This window comes from Papio anubis, chromosome 1, assembly GCF_008728515.1.
Source record: "Papio anubis isolate 15944 chromosome 1, Panubis1.0, whole genome shotgun sequence".
NCBI classification, from domain to species: domain Eukaryota; kingdom Metazoa; phylum Chordata; class Mammalia; order Primates; family Cercopithecidae; genus Papio; species Papio anubis.
The window spans coordinates 176228193-176250717 of NC_044976.1; the positions used below are offsets into that span (position 1 = coordinate 176228193).

Sequence of the window (22525 nt, forward strand, 5' to 3'; positions counted from 1 at the left end):
TGGTGTTAGAGAAAAAACAAAATTTTACTTCATTTTTTAGCTAACTTCAGATTCATCCATATAGAAGAAACATATTCAAGGTATCCCGCAATAACAAAAACCTCAAACTGCATCACAGTTGGCATCTTGACATTTAATACATTGAAAATCACAACATATGACGTGTCTTACTAAGACAGTAAACACAGTAAATAATCATTCTTTATTTACATATAAATAGTATTTCATGTTTAACTAATGTAGAAATTACAAATATGTGTAATTACATATATGTGATGTATGTATGTGTATGTGTGTATACATATATTACATATCCCAGAAGAGGACAGATTGCTTTCATCATTTGAAGAGCATGAAAATCCGAGAGTTCTATTTCTCTTTAAATTTCTCCCAGTGCCATTGTTTAATAGTTAAAACCTGCCACATTTAATACCCACCAATAATATGAACTTATATACCTTTGCTAAATGCACAGGAAAGAATTCGAGATTGCCGATATCACACTCTCATTGTGAAGAGGTTGTGTCAAGTTCTTCTCATGAAGGGAGAATTTCAAAAGCAGGAAAAGTGTGGGAGAACAGTGGGGGAGGGCTGTTAAGAAACCACTGCTTTATTTCTTTAACTGGGCAGCAACTTGTGCTAATGAAACTCAGGTGGACATTAGACTGCCAGCCCCAGGGCTCCCCTTGCAAGGCTACCCTCAGCTATGGCAATGAGGGCTCCTATAAGCCTCACAGAGAGGTGCTACTTTAAAGAGAAACTGAAAAAAGTAAATAGGATCATATTACAGTGGAGCCGCTGAAACCCATGGCTTTAGGGCAAAAATGAAATTATTTCGCTTCAACTACCTTTAAAAAGCACAGACATTCCGAATTACATGCAGTTCTACTGCAGGAGACACGGATGTAATGTTTATACCCATCCGTGAACCTATCTAATGATGCCCTGGTGCAAAGATGAATAGATTCAGTTAAGAAATGATTGGTTTCTCTCTTTTCTTTTCATGTCTTCAGTTCCACTAGTAGTTACTACTTACAGGCTTCCTTGTGCCTCAGACAACAGGTTTTTTCCCCTCTTAAATGAGAGTTATCCTCAGAGTGTGCTTTCAATCCTGATGTTAGCCCCTAAAGCTTTGCTGCTATAAATTCGTGTCCAAGTCTGCCTTTGTAATTAAACATGCTTTAGTTCTAAAATCTAAGTGAGTTAAGTGATTTTGATGTCGTTGCCCAAGATTTTTGGTTTTGTTTTTCATAACTCCACATTTCCAGGTTTGAGGACCACTCTACAAGTTCCCTAAACAAGCCATCTCCACCAGGGCTGAGATTTAAGTAGGTATCAATGAGCAAACCCAGACGCCAGCAAGCAATTCTTTGTTACAACTATATTCAGCTGCACATTTTTTAAAAAATGGTTTTGAAACTTCCTGACAAACAATTTCATTCACAGCATAAGAAATAATGTAATCATGACACATAGCAAAGACAAAATATAAATATTTCCCTTACCTGGATCATGGAAAGGCACCAACGCAAAGTTGAAAAGAGGTCTCTTAGGTCTTTTCAAAGATGTCTCCAAAATTTTGGAAGCCCCTTCAATCACCTGAACTAAATCATCATACATAGAACCAGTCACATCAAACACAAAAGCCAACGTGGAGGCCCCCTCGGGAATTTCCTCAGCTCTGATCTCTGACTGGGGGCTCGCATCTTGAGCTAGGGAAGAATAAAGAAGAGCAAACAGGAATACTGTATGGACAACTTCCCTGGAAATCATTTTCTTTTTTTTCCACTTCTTTTCCCCCTGAGCGCCTAAGCACTGTGCTTAGTCCTCCTCAACAACAGGCAGGGGGTTTCCTCTCAGAGTAACTCATCAGACTCTTGGAATCTCTGAACTAGCAAAAAGTTTGGCGCTGAGAATCAGACGGGGACAAGCACCAAACTCGAATCCCTCCAGGGGCTGGGCAGGGCAGGGATGCGGCAGCTTTTGTCTGGATGCGGCTTCCTGCTGGACGGCTATCTGCCCGCGGGCCCTGGACAGCCTGTGGCGGAGTGCTGGCGGCGCGCCAGGTCCATGCCCCGGGGGCAACTCTGAGCCTGCGGCGCCGCGGCCGGAGTCCCGCTGCCCTCGCCGCTGCCGCTGCTCTCCGCCTGGGCCGGCGACTGAGGTTCCCAACTTTCCACTGTTTGCAGCTCACGAGCGACGAGGGGAAGCCTGTCTCGGCCTCGCCTCCTGATTGGCCAGTTGCCGTCCTCCCTCCTTTGCTCTGGAGGCCCCCCTGGAGGGTGACTTTCCCCTCAACTGATTGTAGGGTCAATTCAGTGCCAGGGAAGCGCTTACAGTGTCAGCTCGGTTCCCACCGGCACCGTTCCTAACCTGCAAAACCCTAGTGTAAACAATGGCTTTCAAGAATGTGTGGCAAAGACCCAAACCGAGGGACACCACACTAGCACAAAGGGAATTTTGTTTTTCTATCGTGTACAACGCAGCTTCGGATACTTCTTTCCTAATTCCCCACAGAAGTCAAGACGCCCCAGCCCAGCCTCCTACCTCTCAGCCCACAACTCGGCCCAGCCAGGAGGGGGAGCTGGAAAATTCTCTCAGCTGGGAGGCAGCCACACTATGGCTCTTTGATCTCCTCAGAGACCGTGGACTGCGAGGAAGGGAGGGAGGAGAACGCTGTAGGGGCAAGACGCCCAGGAAGAGGAAAGGGGCTGATGAGGGAAATGAGAGACAAGAACTAGGTAGTCACTAATTGTAGGGGGGAATGTGAATACAGGATGGAAGCCCCGTAGAAGGTACAAGGAGGAGGGGCGGGAGAGGTGTGGGGAAAGAGTGAGACATTGCATTCATACAAAGAGAAAATTGATTGTTTAATTGTATTATGAAGATTCACATTTGCTGAGCAGTTTGAATCCTACACGCAGCATAGTAAGGCAGAATAATATCCCCGTTTCAGATTTCCTCCCCTAGAACAGTCATGTCTCAGGTCTCAGCCAAAGATCCATTAGAAAGGTGCTCCCCTCTATGGCATTTTCTTGCCAGTCAAGAAGGAAACCTCACCCTGGAAGAGAGGCCAACGTTTTTCCGTGTTGTGATTGCTATATACATTACAGTACTAATAACAGAGATAAGAGGATAAGCAAAGAAAGTCTACCATGAACTAACGATTCTTTGTGTCATTTAAATAAAAACGCATTTCCTTCCTGGAAAAGGAGTTGTTGTCCAGATCCCAGCATTTAAAGAGGGGCAAACAGGCATCCTGATTTCTGTTTGCATGTATATTAGACCGCCCACCCGACGGGGATGCAGCCTGAGAAAGAGTCAGCTCCCACCAACCTTTTGTAGTCTACAACTGTCGTCTCTTTTCAGCCCCAGCGGCTGTGGAACCCGAGTTTATGATACCGATAAGTCATGTCACTTAAAGGAAGCAGACAGGCCATTTGGGCTGAGTGGGAATATGAGAGGAAAGGGGGAAGGCACTTCCTTTCCAAGCAGTATTTAGAGAATGCTATTTGAGTCTCCCATTCTGTTGTTTATTTAAAAAGGATTTCATTCTAAGTCACAGAGACCTGAGCTATTCCAGGTGCTCAAGGGAGGCCACAGAGCCTAGTGATTAAGAGTTCTGGGTCAGATACCCTGGGTTCAAAGCCCAGCTGTGACATTTAACTGTGTGACCTTCAGAAGGTTACCAAACTTTTTCAGACCTGTGTTTACTCAGTTGTAAATGGGAATAATGATAGCTTCCACCTATTAAGGATTAAATGATCTATAAGTGGTCCGTGTGCACTTGAAAAGAATGCTATTGGGTGGAATGTTCTGTAAATGTTAATTAGGTCCAGTTGTTTAATAATGTTCCAATCTTCTATATCCTTAGTGATTTCTGCCTATTTGTTCTATCAGTTGTTGAGAGTGGTATTGAGATCTCTGATAATTGCAGATTTGTGTATTTCTTCTTGCAGTTCTATGAGTTTTAGCTCATGTATTTGAAGCTCTGTGGTTAGCTACATAAGCATTTAGGATTATTATGTCCTCTTGACGAATTGACGGCTTTATCATTATGAAGTTGCCTTCATTGTCCCTGGTAGTATTCTTTTGTCCCAAAATATACTTTGCCTGATATTAACACTCCAACTTTCTTTTGATTAGTGTTGCATGGTGTATCATTTTCCATCCTTTCACCTTTAACTTATTTTTTTCTTTATATTTAAAGTATATTTTAGGTAGTCACCCTAAAATTGGGTCTTACTTTTTCATTCAGTCTAATAATCTCTGCCTTTTAATTTGTGTGCTTAGATGTTTTACACTCAATGCGATTATGGATATGGTTGAGTTTAAATCTGCCATCATGATATGTGTTTTCTATTTGTCTCATCTATTCTTTCTTCCTTTTTCTTGCCTTCTTTTTGAATATTTTTTTATGATTCCATTTTATTTCCATTGCTAGTTTATTAGCTAAGACTCTTTATTTTAGTGGTTGCTTTACAGTTTATAGTATACATATTTACCAGCCTTTCTTCATGCAGTGTTATACCACTTCATGTATAAGAACCTTAGACTAGTATACATCCATTTCTCCCCTCCTGACTTTTTTACTACTTTTGTCATCCATTTTTATTGCATATTACTATATTTTAAATCCCATATTACACTGATTTTTTTTTTTGCATAAGGAGTCAGTTATCTTTTAAAGAGATCTAAATAAGAAGAATTTAGCATATTTACCCATGTAGTTATCATTTTTTGTGCCGTTCATTTCTTTATGTAGATCCAGATTTCCAGCTGATATCATTTTCCTTCTCCCTGAGAGACTTTCTTTAATAATTCCAGTAATGCAGTTCTACTAGAGACAAATTCTTTCACTTTTGTATATTTGGAAAAGTTTTTATTTCACTTTGTTTTTCAAAGATTTTTTTCTTTTTCTTTTTTTTTTTTTCAGAGTAAAGAATTCTAGGTAGACAAGTTTTTGTTTTTGTTTTAGTACTTCCATTTGTCTTCTTGCTTGTATTGTTTCCAATAAAAATAAAATCTCTATCATCTTTGTACTTACTTGTTCTATATAAACAATGTCTCTTTTCTCTTGATGTTAAGAGTTTTATTATTGTTACTGTTTTTGAGCAATTTGATTATGATGTGTATTGATGTGGCTCCCCTCGTATTTCTTGTACTTCTTCCATCTGTTTTCATCAAATTTGGACATTTGAGGCCATTATTTTTTCTGTCTTCAACCTCCTTTCCTTTAGGGGCCCCAATTACACATATATGAAGCTACTTAAAGTTCTTCCACAGTGCACTGATGCTCTGTTCATTTTTTTTTTAAATATTGTTTTCTTTTATCACTGTGCTTCATTTTTTATAGTTTCCATAACTATTTCTTCAAGTTCATTAATCTTTACTTCTCCACTATCCAATCTGCCAATTGCCTCATCCAATATATTTTTCATCTCAGGCATTGTAGTTTTCAACTCTAGAAGTTTAATTTGGATCTTTTTTATGTATTTCTTCTCTCCCTTTAAGTGTATAAATAGATAGAACACAGTTATAATAACTTTAATGTGTGCATTTGATCATTTTAATATCTGTGTCAGTTCTGGATCAGTTTCAATTGGTCAGTACTCCTACTTGTTATGGATTGTATTTTCTTGTCTTTTCAGGCCTCATAATCCTTGACTACCTATCAGACATAGTGAATTTAACCTTGTTAGGATAACAAGGATATCTTTGGATTCCTATCAATATGCTTGAGCTTTATTCTGGGACAGAAATAAGTTGCTTAGAAACAGTTTGATCCTTTTAGGGTTTGCTTTTAAAATTTGTTAGGTGAAACCAAAGCAGTATTCAGTCTACGCCTAAGTATTTCCACTACTGAGAAAAGACCCTTCTGTATACTCTGCCAAGGACTCTATGAATCATGGGGTTTTCTAGTCTGACTAGAGATAGTTTGGAGTGTGACCCCAGGGTACAGGCATGAGGGGTAGAGGTAATGAAGTAAGGAAGAAAGGATAGCCAATATAATAGTACATTATCAAGTCGATTGCTTGTAGGTCTTTCGTAGCTTCACTACCATCAAGTGGGTGATAGCACTTATGAATGTATTTAAAATCCACAAGGTGCCATAGTTGGGAAAGAAAAAAGGAACATCTAATACCTAAAAGGCATTTTTACGTGCATATGTATATATGTAGACATAGATTTATATCTTCCATAATCTCAAATCCATCTCTTAAGTCTCATATATTGATGAATGTATGACTTGGGACACAGGAGGGTCTCTTACTCCTTTTCAATAAAGTTTAGTCTTATATTAAAATGTAGCTTTCTGGGACAAAGTAGTCCCTGGATGGAAATCTTACTTACACTTTAGAATAAATGAACCCCTGAAATTAGATTTTGACAAGCAGTCAGCTGAGAATACCAAGAATATAAATCAAGAGAACATGATTCAGTTAGGAAAAGGGCCCAGAACAGGATGAGAGTAGGAGAGGTTGGGATAAAAGAGTAGGAGGGGTTGGGATAAAAAACAATAGTGAAGCTTAAGTGCAAGTATTACTCAGGAATAACAATATATGAAGTGGTGAATAACAAGTATCCAATAAACTGAACTAATACAAGTAATTATTGGGTATTATCCAATATTACCTCTTATTTGACAGATAGACTAATTAAAATCCATAAAAATGGCATAGTTAATAACCTGAACCCTCTATTGTCTCTTAACCCCAAACTGTACTCAGTTGTTTACTTATTCATTCCTCAAGAAATTTCTGGAATACCTGTTATTTAGCCAGGGATTATACTGTGTACTAGAGAGAGAAAACTCAGTCCCTGCCCTCAAGGCACTTACAGTTTTGTAGGGCTCAGCAAACAGCTTAAGAATGTCCTGAAAAATTAAACCTAGCATTCTTAGGAAGCGAATAGGGCAGGCATCTCTCTCAGGAAAGGCAAATCAGGGAAGGTGTTCCAGAAAGTATGGCATCTCAAGTAAGTGTAGAATATGTAGAAACTTACCAGGCCTCAGTTGGGGTTGGGAGTGAAGGGACATGGCCCATTTATAGAACTACAGGTAAGGTTCAAGTGTGGAGAAAGTACAAAAGGGAGCTGAGCATAGATCATTGGCAGCCTTGAAACCAGTTGTAAAGGCTTGGATTATGTCCTAAAGATACCAAAGGACTTTAAGCTGAAGAGTAAAAGGAGTTATTCATTACAAAACCACTGGATGTGTGAGAGATGGAATAAGGGAAATAAATTGGAAAAAAAAAACAAAACAAAAATAGGAGTAGGTTGCAATAATAATATTGATGACATTCTTCATCTAAGGAAACTGAGACTTGGAGAGTTAAGCAATTTGCCTAAATTCTATGCTAGCAAGCAGTAGAGCCAAGACTTGAACCCAAGCAATCTCACTCCAGAGCCTCTGCTGTTCACTGCTTTGCAAAGCAGCCTTCTGGCTATAAGTACACGGAGGTGAACTAAAATAATAGTAATGGATAATGCAAAAAGTGACATGAATTCAAGATCAACGTGATTTGGTAATTTTCAGTTGCTTTTTATGAAAAGAGCTGCATAGGTAGCCCCAAAGAAGCACAAACCAAAAATACTCTTTAAAGGCTATGGGGACAGAGACAGGGAGAAAAGAGAAAAGTAAAAGACCTTTTCAGTTTATCAGGAACTGATACCTATCCTTGATCTTAGAAGTCCTAAGAGGGAGGAAATGAAAGCAGAGAAGGGAGTTCCCTCTTCTAAAGTTTACATACGCAATGCTGGACTTTGCAGCAACATGTAGCAGATTATGGGACATTTCTAGTTTCATGATACAATCACCGAATTATTCTCAAAAATCTCCTAACATAGATTCTCATCATTAATGTTACATTGGATGGTAGGGATGGGGGAATGAGAAAAAGGAAAAGGTAACATTGTTTTTTTCTGTAGTCCAGCACATTTCCAATAATGTCATTGCTAAAATCCTCTCTCCAATTCAGTTTTCTCCCTTGAAATTCTTCTACCTGCTCTGGAGAAGATAAGACTGTGCTTACTGTTTAAATATTTTTAGTGATTGTTTAATTGGAAGCATTCATCACACTGGGCCTGATAAAGCCTAGTTCAGAAAAACTTTGAATTAATAAGGGTTGTGAAGATGATTGCTATAAAGCAGTATGCAAAACACCACTTTGTTGTAAACTGCCTCCTGCAAATCACTAAATGGTTTGATGTTATTCTCAACGATCCTTCCCAAAATGTCTTGTTCTCTACGTAATGAGGCCCACCATTATTTTATGTTTACTTTAGTATATTTCTACAGGGCAAGTAACTTGCTATTGCCATTGACTTTAAAGTACAGTACTTTTGCACCAACCATAATGGTTATACTTGGCAATTCTATGACACTTTAAAAAAAAGAAAGATTATTTGTTCTTCTCTTTTCTCCTTTAAGAAGGCAATAAAAGGACAGAAAGTCATCATGTTATAACTGGAAAACTAATCACATAGAATATTCTCTTATACTAATCAAGTTTAAGTCTGGAATTAGTTTATATAAAACAGATGTTTACATTCTTATTCTCCTTTGGTACTAAAGAGAAAAAAAGCACAGAATAACTCTCATGGCATACTTTGGGGAATGTAATACTCAGCCTCTTACTTTTTTTTAATGAAGCCAGGAAGCCTTTGGTCAGCTAGGCGAACAAGCAGAAGACGGAAAAGCACCAAGGGCCTGGTCTTTTACTCCTTATATAGGCAACATTTCCATCATAAAACAGGAAGTATGCTGCCTCAGAAGAGAAAACTGGCTCACAACAAATCCAAGAGGACATAGAAAACATGGGTCTGGTAGCTTATCCAAAAGGAGCCGCTCTTTAGGCTCAGCTGGGGCCCTAGTTTTCTAGGACTTGTGATTCCGATTTGTTTATCAGTTGTGGCCCTCTCTACAAGGACCTCAGCTCTCCATCCCAGCGTACATACCCCCAAATAAAGATTAAGACCTTCAGGCTGTTCTCATACTACTTGAGGAAAAGTCTTGTAAACCTAACTAAATGCTTAATGAGGAATAGAGACTAGAACCAAAAATATCTCTGCTTCATTTTCTGAAACAAAGATAGAAGAAATTAAAATTTATTCTCAATGACCCTTCTCGAGATGTCCTCTCAAACGTCCCCATTACTCTCACAGGTAGCTGCTATCTCCATAAAGTCAGGGCCCAAGCAACTCTCACACCCAGTCTCTTCTGCTCCTTTACCCCAATTCAAAAGCTGGAAAAAATTTTAAAGATCGTTCTTCTACTCTAGGATCTTATACAGAGAGAAAACTGAGGCCCAGAGGATGACTTGTCTAAGATCTCACAAAAAAAATTTGAGACAGTGCAGAAGTATATTTTGAGCTTGTGATGATCACTCTTGCACCTTACCAGATATATATGATATATATATATATATATATATATATATATATTTTTTTTTTTTTTTTTTTTTTTGAGACGGAGTCTCACTCTGTTGCCCAGGCTGGAGTGCAGTGGCATTATCTTGGCTCACTGCAACCACCTCCCAGGTTCAAGTGATTCTCGTGCCTCAGCCTCCCAAGTAGCTGGGACTACAGGCGTATGCCACCATGCCCAGCTAATTTTTGTATTTTTAGTAGAGATGGGGTTTCATCATGTTGGCCAGGTCAGTCTCAAATGCCTGACCTCAAGTAATTGGCCCACCTCAGCCTCCCAAAGTGCTGGAATTATAGGCGTGAGCTACCGCACCCAGCCTTAAGTGCTTTATATGTATTAACGCACTATCCCCTTTAATTCTCATTCCAAAACTATAAGATAGCTAATAGAATGATCCCCATTTCATAGAAGAGGAAATTAAAGATGAAAGTAACACAAAGAGGTTAAGTCATCTGTTCAAGTTCTCACAGCTCATTCTTCTCCTCTTCACTTTTATTCTCCTTCTTTTGCCTTTAGTCTACATTTTCCCTATGACTTTACAGTAAAATTGAAAATTTTTAAACTTTGAAATATACAATTACTTTATAGTATATTGCAAACTTTCATCATTAATATCATATATACATTATAATTATATTGATCTTTTCAGGAAAAAAAAGACAGAGTTTTGGGTTCTTTTGCTTTGTGAATTATCCATGAAGCATTATTTGTTCTTGAATGAGCTTTTCCTGCTCATGAGTATTTTTCTGAGCTTTCTCTCTTATTTAAAAATTCAAAGTAATTTCATATTTTTCCTCCAGTGCCATGAACTCCTTGGAAATAAGGACTGTGTTTTATTCATTTTTATAAACACATAGTGTTTCATTCATTTTTATACAGTAGGAATTCAATAATGTTTCTTTGATGAGTTGCTGAATTCATTATGATTAATAATGATAACCATAATAACTGCCATCTGAGTACTTCAAGCATATTTTGTGTGTGTGTGTGTATATACATATACACACACATATATACATACATACATATATGTTTTCAGATGCAGGATCTTGCTGTATTTCCCAGGCTGGTCTCAAACTCCTTGGCTCAAGTAACTCTTCCACCTCAGCCCCAACTCCCCCTACCGCCCATAGCTAGGCACGCGTCTCCATGCACAACAACTTTAAGCATATTCTTAGCACATGAGTGAACTCACAAACACATTTAATATTCATGATGACCTTGTAAGATAAGTATTCCTACAACCATCTCAAAGATGAGCAAACTAAACTCAGAATGACAAGCAATTTATCCAAGATCACTTCCATGGCATGTAGTACTATCAGGCAGGAGTAAAACTCAGGTCTTGGAGGACTCTTTCTAATACACTCCATTGCCATCATGCAAAATAATTTTATTATTAGCCTAAATATGATATTCCTAGTAAAATAAATGTTCTGTAGAGAAAGGTAATCATTCTAAGTCCAAAATCATTGTTTAAATCATTTTGTTTAGGTGAAACATCATTACTTACTTCCAGATAGGTAATGAAAGAAGTGAGGACAATTTAGCAGAATGTAGTTTTTAAAATATCAAAAAGCTTTTTTTAAAAAACATACTATGAAGTTGTAAATATCTAGGCACTCATCTGCTTATGAAAAGGAAACATCCATTCATGCCTATGACCAGATTCCATTAAACATAAGGAGCTTGAAAAAGGGGCAGATCAATATGCTAACATGGATTTACTTGATGTTGAAGAATATGAAAAGATATTAGAGTACAGGTTGGGTAGTAGGTATAATCTATTCTCTTTTTCTCCTTTTTCAGATCTCCTTCTCATATCTTCAAAGTAGGGATTTTCCTAGGCAAAGGCTTTAATTATACATGGTAAAATCCCAGAATTCAGAGAAGAAAAAGAATTTTGAAAATCAGAAAAACACCTACTATTCTAGACAAGTAGGAATCCATCCTAGTTTTAAGGAACAGTCACCAATTTCTCTTCTTATCTTACATTCTAACATTCAGTAACTCTCTATAGCACAATGTTTTCCCTTACATTTCTTCTAACGCAATTTTAGCCTCTTTCTTCTTGTTCTGTTTACAGAAAAACTAGAGCTGGTCGCAATCTTTCACATACTTTTTTTCCATACCAATTAATGAAAGAAGAAAAGTTTTGGCTTCAATAATAATAAACTGTGTCCAGGCCTTCTGTCTTTACTTAAAAAATAGCTTAGTCCATTTAAATCATACTAATCAAAAGGCAATAAATAATTCCAGGTTGCTCTGGAGAAATAGTAGAATACATCATAAACACCAGTCTTCTTTCTTTCTCTCCTTTTTATTTTCAGCCTACACTGAGTTAAAAATATATATATATTTTTAAGTAACAAGTCCCCAGAAGGCTAGAGTGATCCTTTGGTGATGGAGTAGAATTGGTCACATCAGCATGAACTCATGTTTGACTTAATGCAGAATAACATGAGTATATATTAATAAATACTCATAGATATATGTATATATATTTAGCATACACATGTATATTCTTGCTCTGTCAGCTGAGATGGACTAAAATTAATGACATCTCAATAGCAATGAGCACAATTAGTGCCCAAATATTGATTTTTCTTTTTACCAGCTTGACTTCAAAATACATCAAATACTGATTTCTAATGCCAATTTCCCATAAAAGAAACCAGGATTCTTTGCATAAATTCCTAGATTCTGAGACTGGGACAAGGAATATATAAGATGAGCATTTTATTGTGGCCGAAAATGAAGGAAATGCAAAACATAAAAATGTAAAGCACAATGCACACAATGGTGGGATATGTTAGATACAGCTGCCAGTTAAAAGAATGCCCAGTGAACAAAACTGTAACAATTTAAGCAACAAAATAAATAAAATAATATTAAATTAAAACTCAAAATATAAAATAAATATGCTGAGTCCATAAGGATATAAGTTGAGTAAATAAATAAATAAATATAGACAAATCTCCCAAGCAGAAGAATTCAAAATAGTATATATCATATTCCCACTTCAATGAGATGGAGGATGTGTGGGCTGCACATGATGTCTTGCTCCCAAAGAATACAGTAAAGAAAGGTAGAAAATAACTTTACAGAGGAGAAACCTGTCAAACACTACCTCCATCAGATGATCAAGTTTAACAACAGGGATAAGTCATGTCAATAGCATGTACTCTTGATATCATGTGATGAGAATAGCATCTGTGGCCTTCCTTTCAGAAATCCCCCCAAGATTTCTTGTCATAATCTAGAGAAGCCTAATGTGTAATGTATCCTGGATAGAATATTGGAACAGAAAAGGTATAGCTGAGGAAACATGAATAAAGTATGGAGTTTAGTTGATGATAATGTTTAATACTGGTTCATTAGTTATAACAAATGTACCATACCAATATAAGATGTTAGCCATACTGGAAACTGGGTGTAGCATATATGGTAGCTCTCTGTTCTATCTTCATAACTTTTTTATAAACCTGAAACTATTGCAAAGTTCAAGTTTATATACAATTAAATAAATAAGTTGTAAAAAGTAGCCACCAAATCATTTTTAAAGAGGCATGAATATGATCATATCAAGAAATACAAATTATTTTTATAGTCATTTGTCATCTACACAATGAAGTGAATTAAATAATCCATCAAAATTTATGTCAACCTAAATAACAGACAGAAAGAGGCTCTCTAAAAGAAAATAATATTTATTCAAGAATAGGGCATTGCAATGGGAATAGGCATGTCATAATAAATATGTGTGTATTCAGGGTGTATTCAGGGAGGTAAAGGAAGACAAAAATTTTTAAAGGAAAAATGAAGAGAATTACATAATTTTTGAGGTAATTATTCTTGCTGCAAAGATCAATAAATAACTAGGGTATCACCAGTTCAAGACTGGATAGGCAGTTAATGGGCAGATGTCCTCAAGGGAGAATTTTTTTTGTGTGTAAGGCTATTACACACAAAATTTGTGTGTAAGCCTTTTGCAAGGTTGAACTTTTTGCAGTCTTTTGTGATAGTTTTTTTTAATCTGGCATTTGTGCATGAGAACCCTCCCTTCATAAGCTTCCCTGGATCTATTTGTCAGGGCTTTTGAAAACACAAGTGACTCCATTTTGATTCTGACAACTTTCACATTCATAAGTGTATTTTACCCTTGGAATAAAGTCTTACACTTAGAAGACAAAACATCTAAAAGAAATTCTGTCAGTCCTATGGGAAATCAAACTAAAGGCACTACATAGCATAAATAAACATTGGAAATGTGCCCTAAAACAATAATGCTGTTGTTGCTTATGGCCATACGGCAAATTATTGCCACTAAGTCAAGGCTTCAAAAGTATAGCATTAAATTACTGAAACACTGGGAGTAGAAGAGATTCATACTTTTTTCAAAAAATTTATCTATTAACATAATAAATTGGCCGGGCGCGGTGGCTCAAGCCTGTAATCCCAGCACTTTGGGAGGCCGAGGCGGGCGGATCACGAGGTCAGGAGATCGAGACCATCCTGGCTAACATGGTGAAACCCCGTCTCTACTAAAAATACAAAAAACTAGCCGGGCGTGGTGGCGGGCGCCTGTAGTCCCAGCTACTCGGAGGCTGAGGCAGGAGAATGGCCTGAACCTGGGAGGCGGAGCTTGCAGTGAGCCGAGATCGCGCCACTGCACTCCAGCCTGGGTGACACAGCGCGAGACTCCGTCTCAAAAAAAAAAAAAAAAAAAAAACATAATAAATTGCAACTGCTTTAATCAGAAGAGTTTGCTAACAAGGCTAAAGTCATTAAAATGTGGATCACTTCGTTTGATTACATTTGATGACAAACTCCAGCTCAATACTAGCTTGTTGCCTTGCAGCTGTTAGTCAATGCGGAACAAGAGTGTGCCTACATCAGCATAAACCCAAACATTCCCACCCAAAATTACCTAAACAGAATGCGTTACTGATGGTAGATCAGGTTGTTATTTTCTTATGGAACTTGACCTTATTAACCCAGGCAAAGAATCTTGAGCAGAGCAAAGAAAGTGCTACTCTAAATGACTCTGATGGGAAAACTGTGCCGAGATTTGATGGGTAAATTTCAGAAAAATCCTTCCACTCACACTGCAACTAATCTCACATCTTCCAGTAGAGGATTTGCAGTACTATATTTAAGGTATCTCTGCAAATTTCTTTTACTGCGACTTTTAGTCTGGCCAAAAATCTAAACATCAAGAGTACACAGAAGAAGGTTTCTTCCCACTAGACCTGTAGTTTTTGCCTTAAGGTGGAGTTTCTAAAAACAAATGTATAATGAATTATTGGAAACATAAGACTCATTCAGTCATCCCCAAAGTCCATTCCCTCATGTTAAATATTTATCTATATGGTGAAACAGAGTATAGATTTAGAAATGCATTTAACAGATGTTGAAACAAAAATCTGGCATAATGCCAACTAATTCAAACTGCCAACATAGTTGCTAACATCCTATGTAGGTGAAATAATAATAACTGCATACCAAAATTGAGAAAATAAGATACATAGATACTGAGCAGACACATATTGACTCACTCACAATTTATATTGTATCTCTCCTTTTAATTCAGCCTAAAAATATCAATTTGAGTCTTTCTGACTTTAGTTCTGTCAAGTGGCTTGTTTAATTCAATCAGCACTTGATAAATAATATTTTAATTTTCATAATCTTACTTTTCATAAATCCAGTCTAGCCAAATATCCTTACCAATATTAAGTAAGCCTTGGAACTCTCCTATGGAAAGTTCAGCAATAGCTTTCCTCTTTTACTAATCTAAGCTATGGTGATTAAATTCATTGATTTAAGGTTACTCTAAAATTGCTGGAAAGACCAAAAATCACTTTCCAAAGTGCTATCTGAAACATTCAAAGAAGGCATGCACAGAAATGATTGCATTCTAAATGAGAGGAGAGTGTAAGAAGTTTTCATCCTACCCTTGGCCTCCACCCAACCCCATACACACATATCTATTGGATCAGCATTTATTTACTTATAAGTTATTCAATGAATAGTCACTGAAAACTTTCTGTGTGCTGGAGAATAGGGAAATACCATAAAGAGATGGTAACCCTCCAGCTGAATTATAACCAGCAAATGTCTAGAGTTTTCATAGCAATGAAAATAAATAAGCTTAATATTTATCAGAGATGTTGGAATTCTAATACTCAACACCATGGTTTATCTTCGCTTCTACTATGTTCCTGCTCGTATCTGCCAGAAAGAAAAATACTTTATAGCCTAAGATTTCTACCAAATAGCTATTTTATACTTAACGGTTTAAAATCAGTAGAGGTATTAGGAGTGTGAAAACTAATATTGCCCTCTGCTGGCAGATTCCTCAAGTAGAAAGCATTGTGTTTTGCTATTTGTAGCTTATTCCTCATTCTCTTGTGGTACATTTTAACATTAAGAGATTAGAGTTTGCTTCTTGTAAGTAACATTTGGAATTTCTTCTGAAACAAAGTCCAAAATGTCTGGGAAAGGGAGATAAATATCTCATTAGCACCAACCAAAATAAATACTTTAAAAAATATAGCTCTACCCACGTGATGTAAAGGCATTGTCTCACAGCACAGCAGTTTAAAATTCAGAGATATCTTAATATCATTTAATTGAATCTGAATCTAATTCTCCAAGACTCTCCAGGCTTCTACAAACTAGATAGCTCTGAAATTTTTAAGTAGTCCTTATCAGAGCATATAGCAGACAATTATGCCTCTCTCTCTCTCTTTTTTTTTTTTAACCATTGTGGTATATGAATTCACTCCAGTTAAAGTCTCAGATGTGGCATGAAATTTGGGGACATGACTATCCCAGGATATTTGATAAACTCTCAGTTTGAGAGGCTTTATGAATAAAGCTCCTTGCTAATTAAAAAGATTTGAATCATGGTTGGGAGTTGCTTCTATCATTATGTAATGAGTTTCTCTTTGCTGGTAAATATGGATGGATAGAAGAAGCTTTGATCTTAAGCTCCTTGAGAGTGAGTGCTCTCTTATTCTTTGTATACCTAATACTTAGCAGTGCCCTGTATATAATACATATTTAAGGAAAGCTTATTGAGTGGATAAATGAAGTGGTCTATTCCATTCACCATGCTTAATTAGATTAAGCCTATTTCCCAATAAAATGCTTAGGGTAGAATGCAGTATGGTATGGTAGGAAGAGCAGATGCTTTTGAGTGGGACAGATAGATTTAAATCCTAGCTTTGATACCCAGCTGTGTGAAAGGAAAGCCACCTAATCTCTCTGAACTGCAGCTTTCTTCTTGTGTTGTTGTACAAATTATATAAGATAAAATATGTAAAGTATTTGAGAATGTGCCTGGCACATAATGAGTATTGAAACATTTAATTATCTTCCCTTTCCTTTCAGGTACATTGCTAATTTCTTTCTTTTCAATCAGTACTACAGAACAAAATTGGCTCAGATCCATTTTGAGAAGAAAGAATTTGTGGTAGTTACACTATTTGTTCAAATTTTCAAACCTGTTTTTCCCCCACCAGAATATGTACGTCCAAGCTCCCATATTTTGCCTGCTTTAAAAGAGCTTCTATTGACTTCAGAAAAGGTTACCAACACTAGGAAAAGAAGTAGGGGAATTTACTTTATTTACCATCATTTTCCAATTAAGTAACAGTGGAAAATTACAACACTTTCCATTAGATTAACGATTCACAGACTTCAAAACACTGATCTATATTCTCTCACTGCAAGCTCACATTAGCCCCCACTTTCCTTAAAGCTAAGGAAACTGAGGGAGGAAAAAAGGGGAGCTGCCAAATGTACAGAATAAAACCAGACATCATGAGTTCTGACTTGTCCTGGGATCTTTCCCAGCCCCACCCTAGGATGCACTGCATCCCGTGTTCTCCTTGGGAACTGTCATTACATGCTCACTAGTGCTCCCTGCCCTCCACTTTGGACGTTGCATCTTGGAAGCAAGCCCTCTCCTGTTGCCAATGGGATTGTGGTCTACTAGTTAAAGGAGACAACCAAGTCATGAGTAGTGTTCATTTTTTTGCTTTCTCAGTGACTCACAATAAGACATGTGGTGAGTTGTTCAGAATTAACTACTTTTCCAAGGTTTTACAAAGACTAAATGCCCATGGTGGTATTTTTAACAATTCTGGTGAAGTTCTCAGTTTATTTTCAACATTAAGGATGCTACAGCAAGTGTTACTGGAATGGAAAAATTGAAGCTCTCATCTATAGGGGTACAGACTCACAGTCTCCATTAGAAACAGCTGTGCCCATAAGTATTTTTCTGTGATGCATTTATTGACATTCTTGTTGCGTTGCCAGTGCTAGCTGGTGGCCAGCTGTTCCTACCATATTTTAATTAAAGAAGCTCCCACACCATCAAGAAATGATCTGTGCAAAGACATGTAATACCTATCTGCTGTTTTTCCTGTCTAGACCTTAAACACGTGTGTAGACATTAACAATATAATCCATTCTTACCCTTGCCATCCCACATCCCCCACAAAAGTGTTATTAATTTGGGATCCCTGTACCTTTAAGGGAAATTTATCTCCCTGAAACTTATGTAAAATTATAGAGGTATATTCTTATGAAGAGAAGGTTCACACTTTCAACAGATTCTCACATGAATTCACTCAGAAAGGGGGTAAAGAAAATTGACTATAGACAGGTACCCATTTAGATCAATTTTCAGTGGAAATAAATGAATAATTGTTTCTTATCTTAAAAATCTCAACAATGGAAGACTTCTAGAGGTAAGCTAAAGACTAAATAAAGTAGAAATAAAACATGGGGAAGAGAAGTACAAATAGTAGCAGGCAACAGATGACAAATTGCTTGAAAAGAGAAGGTTATAAAACAGAAAATATACTACCATCATATTAGTGAACATTTCACATACTAACAATAAGTATATGGATGGACTCCTAGAAGAGGCTTTTAGGGAAGCAATGGTCAGGAAGCAATGGTCATCTTTAAGTTTATAAGCTCATGCTGTGTCCAAAAAGAAAGTACAGTAGTGATTTAATTTTAATAAATAATAATTTATAAATGAACTGATTATAATTTGCCTTCTCTACTACTTTTCTTACTTCACCTTCCCATTAGTCAATTAAAGCAGCCAGTTGAGAGCCATTGTCCATCTCCCTTCTCCAGCATAGCACAGATAGAGAGAAAGAGCGTCACAGAAAGTCTGAATTTGCTTTATCATGCCCAACACCAAAATAGCACATTGTATTGACCAAAATCACTAATGCTGTTCCCCAAAACTGTCTTCAATCACAGAATTTAATAAGAAATCTCATTTAAGCTCCTACCCAAGCCTCCCTCTAATTATACAAGGCATCCTACCGCCACCTTTATCCTTTCCCCTTCTTCAGTGCTTCTCCCTCCTCTGCCTCTGTTCCTCGCTCGCACTTGCCCAAGCTCTTCTCCCACAAAAACAGAGAAAAATAATAATATTAAGAGTGTACCTTTTCTGGGGGTAAAGAAGTCAGTCTAGGGCTAACTTACATAGTAACTGAAGAAATATTCTTGAATGTGTGGCAATAATGTTTACAACCTCATCATTTCTACCCTCTTGATATGACTTCTGTTTCTTTTTTCTTAAGAATCTCTCTAAGGATTCTCTTCTAAGAAGCCCTAAGGAAAACAACCCTGTCACTCAAGCCATCCCAAATCTAATGCATCTTACCACCTTCAATTTGGCTAATAATAAATTATCTGAGAAGAGAAACAACAGGGCCCGGCATGGTGGCTCACACCTGTAATCCCAGCATTTTGGGATGCCAATGAGGACAGATCGCTTGAGCCCAGGAGTTTGAGACCAGCCTGGACAACATGGTGAAATCCCATCTTAAAAAGTGCAAAAATTAGCTGGGTGTGGTGGCGCACACCTGTGGTCCCAGCTACTCCAGTGCTTGAGGTGGGAGGATTGCTTGAGTCTGGGAGGCAGAGGCTACGGTGAGGCGAGATTGTGCCACTGCACTCCAGCCTGGGTAACAGAGCAAGACCCTGTCTCAAAAGAAAAGAAAAAAGAAACAACAGAAAACTGAAAAATGTGTATTTTTCCCCTTTTTCACCCTGAAAGAAGACAGAAACTGTTATCAAGGGGTAAGGGGTTGACAAGTAAAGCAGTGGCAGTAAAATGTGCACAGACACAGACACACACACACACACACACACACACAGCATTATGGGCAACATTTTGGTTGAAAAGACTAACAATGGTAAAATGAGGTCCCTCTTAATCATCAAATGACAATTTTAGCAACCTAGTTTTGGAAAAAAGTTACACTTGGCTTACTTCTAGTAAAATCCCAATTTCTTATGCCTATAGATTTATTACCACAATAATGGAACACAACTAGGCATTAAAAAGTTACTGCTTTGAAAAAAAAGGTGAGTTCTACAATAAAATTTGTATACTTTGTCTTTTCAATACCTGAGGCACTGTTTCCAGCTTTTTTACTCTAGCATTGTGTGTACATACAAAATATCAAAATAAAACTTCAAGTGAAAATTTTAGTAAGGTTATTTTTTAAAAAAGAAAACTAGTTTTAGTGTGAGTTGCATGCTGATAGTCCTCTCATGCTAAGATTTATTCTAGCAGCAGTAAAAATGTTCACATTTACTATACAGTTTGGGACAAGCTAATAATTTGTTCTGAATTCTACTACTGTATATGTCAAATCTAACAAACTTCAGTCAAGATTTAAACAAAATTCATCAGGTGTTTTAAGATATCCTGAAATTCTATGTCCTTCACAAAGACTTTTCTGTGTAAGGTGGTAATTTCTTGCCCTCTCACCCTGTCCTCATTTTTTCAATATGACATTCATAAATCTGACTCTTCTGTCAGCACTTTTATGGAAATAATGGAGCTGTGCCAGAAGGCCAAAGATAGGCAAAGCCCTGATTTTCAAAGGGGTGGAAAACAGCAGAAACACAAGTAGATCTTTCAAGTTAAAGACTACATCTTATTCACTTTATGACTGGCAGCACCTAGTATAGGTTCTGTAACATGAAGGAGGGAAGGAGGGAAGGAGGGAAGGAAGGAAGGAGGGAAGGAGGGAAGGAGGGAAGGAGAGAAGGAGCGAAGGAGTGAAGGAAGGAAGGAAGGAAGGAAGGAAGGAAGGAAGGAAGGAAGGAAATCAATTTAAATAGGTTCTTAAAACCCTGGCAAATATAGCATCTACATTCCATCAAAAAGAGAAATAAGTTGATAAATTTTGGTCTCTTTAAAAGAGAGCCTGGATTCACTAAAAACAAATCATGTCAGGTTAACCTCACCAGGATTCTGTTCTTTGCCCTGTCCTGATCAACTTAGATCAAAACATAATCAGCATGCTAATCAAATTTGTGAATATTACAAGAGTGGTAAGGACAGTCAATATACTAGATAACAAAATAGAGATTCTAATTTATGTCAAAGTTCAGAAAAATGAACTGAAAATAATCCATTTGAAGTTTTACAAGGATAAATGTAAATGACTATATTGAGAATCATGAAAACAATCTGAAAACTTAAGATGAGAAAATCTGGACTCAATGGTATAAAAACTATAGTATGATATGGCTTGAAAAATAATGCAGGAGTTTTCAACTGACCATAACTCAGTACAAGCCATGATATGAGTACTAAAAAGTGAGTATAAATTTTAATATTAAAAGCCATATTATATACAGATTATAAAAGCAAATAGTCCACTGATAGAATGGACATAATCCATCTTTGCCCTCTGGTGTGATTCTTTAAGAGAAATGTTGACTAACTGGAGAACTTTGAGAGGAGCCTGACCAAGATGATGAGAGGGTCTAAAGGCCCATCGTATGAAGAACATTTAAGAAAGCTGGGGCACCCAAAGTAAAGGAGATGAATATTAACCTTCAGGTTTCTATTGGACTTCAAGGACACCAAAATATAATAATCATAATCGTTGGTTTAAGACACATTCTCATCACTGATCCATGAATGTTTTAACTTATTTTTATATGATTATTTGATGTCTATTTTCGATAATGCAGTAAGATCCCATGAACCCACCACCCAACAAAAAACCAAAACTTTGACAATAACTTACTTCCACTTCTGGCAGAGACCACTTTATGGTCAGAGATGACTCCCATCCCACATGCCCTTCTTACAATGTGACAATGACCCCTACCCACTGAATAATGGGGCTTATGTACCCTCCTCTTGAAACTGAAAGGACCATTGTAACTGCCTTGACCAACGGAGTTTGCAAAAGGAACACTATGCAGCTAGGTAGATCATAAAGATGCCATGCCCTTCTGCCTTTCTCTCCAGGGATACTCACTCTTAAAATCTAGCCATCATTCTGTGAGGAAGCTCAAACTAGCCCACCCTGAAAATCTATGTGGAGAGGCCACATATAGGCATTCCAGCCATCAGTCAGCATCAACTGCTAGACATTTCCAGATGGTTCTAGTCAGTCTTATGCTTCAAGTCCTCCCCGCTGTGGCAGTGACATCATGGAGCAAACACAAGTTATCCCCATAGTTCCTTGTCTAAATCCCTGACTCAGTGAATCTGTGAAAATAATTAAATGGTTATTTTATGGCACTAAGTTTTGGCTGGTTTCTTATACAGCAATAATAACTGAAGACCAACACGCAGTCAGCACCACTGCATTTTCCTGTCTCACTCAACCTAAAGTAACTACCATCTTGAATCCTATGATTATCTATCCCTTCCTTTCATTGTATATAGTTTGATCTCATCTCCATATAAGCTTAAAAGTATATTTTTCATTTTAAGTTTTTCTGGCTTTATTTAAAAAGTATCACATTTAATGTATTCTTTTGGAACTTATATTTAACTTAATATTATATTTGTAATATCTATCCTTGTTTTTTAATAGTTTTGACTGCTAAATACTATTTCATTGAATCAATAGACAATAGGTGATCATCTACTCTCCTGTCAATGGGCTATTAGGCTGTCATAGGTTTTTGCTAATGTGAATAGAGCTACTGTGAGCATTCTAACGTAGGTCTCCTGGAGTATTTGTATGAATTTATCTTGGGTGTGTCTGTGAGAATGGGACTACTAGAAGGTAGTCTATATAA

At 37.2% G+C, this 22525-nt stretch overlaps 1 protein-coding gene and 1 pseudogene across 6 annotated transcripts in view; both read right to left on the reverse strand.

The window, feature by feature from the left end:
* The window catches only part of HMCN1 (hemicentin 1), a 499395-nt gene that overhangs the window by 445129 nt on the left and 31741 nt on the right, over positions 1–22525 (reverse strand). For 2 of the 6 annotated variants that reach the window (XM_031657603.1, XM_031657596.1), the window contains exon 1: positions 1506–4176. In XM_031657603.1, the coding sequence (XP_031513463.1) occupies positions 1506–1773 (268 nt within the window). In that variant the 5' untranslated portion in view covers positions 1774–4176. Of the gene's footprint in view, positions 1–1505; positions 4182–22525 lie in introns of those variants that run through there. The other 4 variants (XR_004179456.1, XM_031657606.1, XM_031657607.1 and 1 more) reach the window with 4 other exon arrangements.
* Positions 16743–16859, reverse strand: LOC116272434 (annotated as a pseudogene).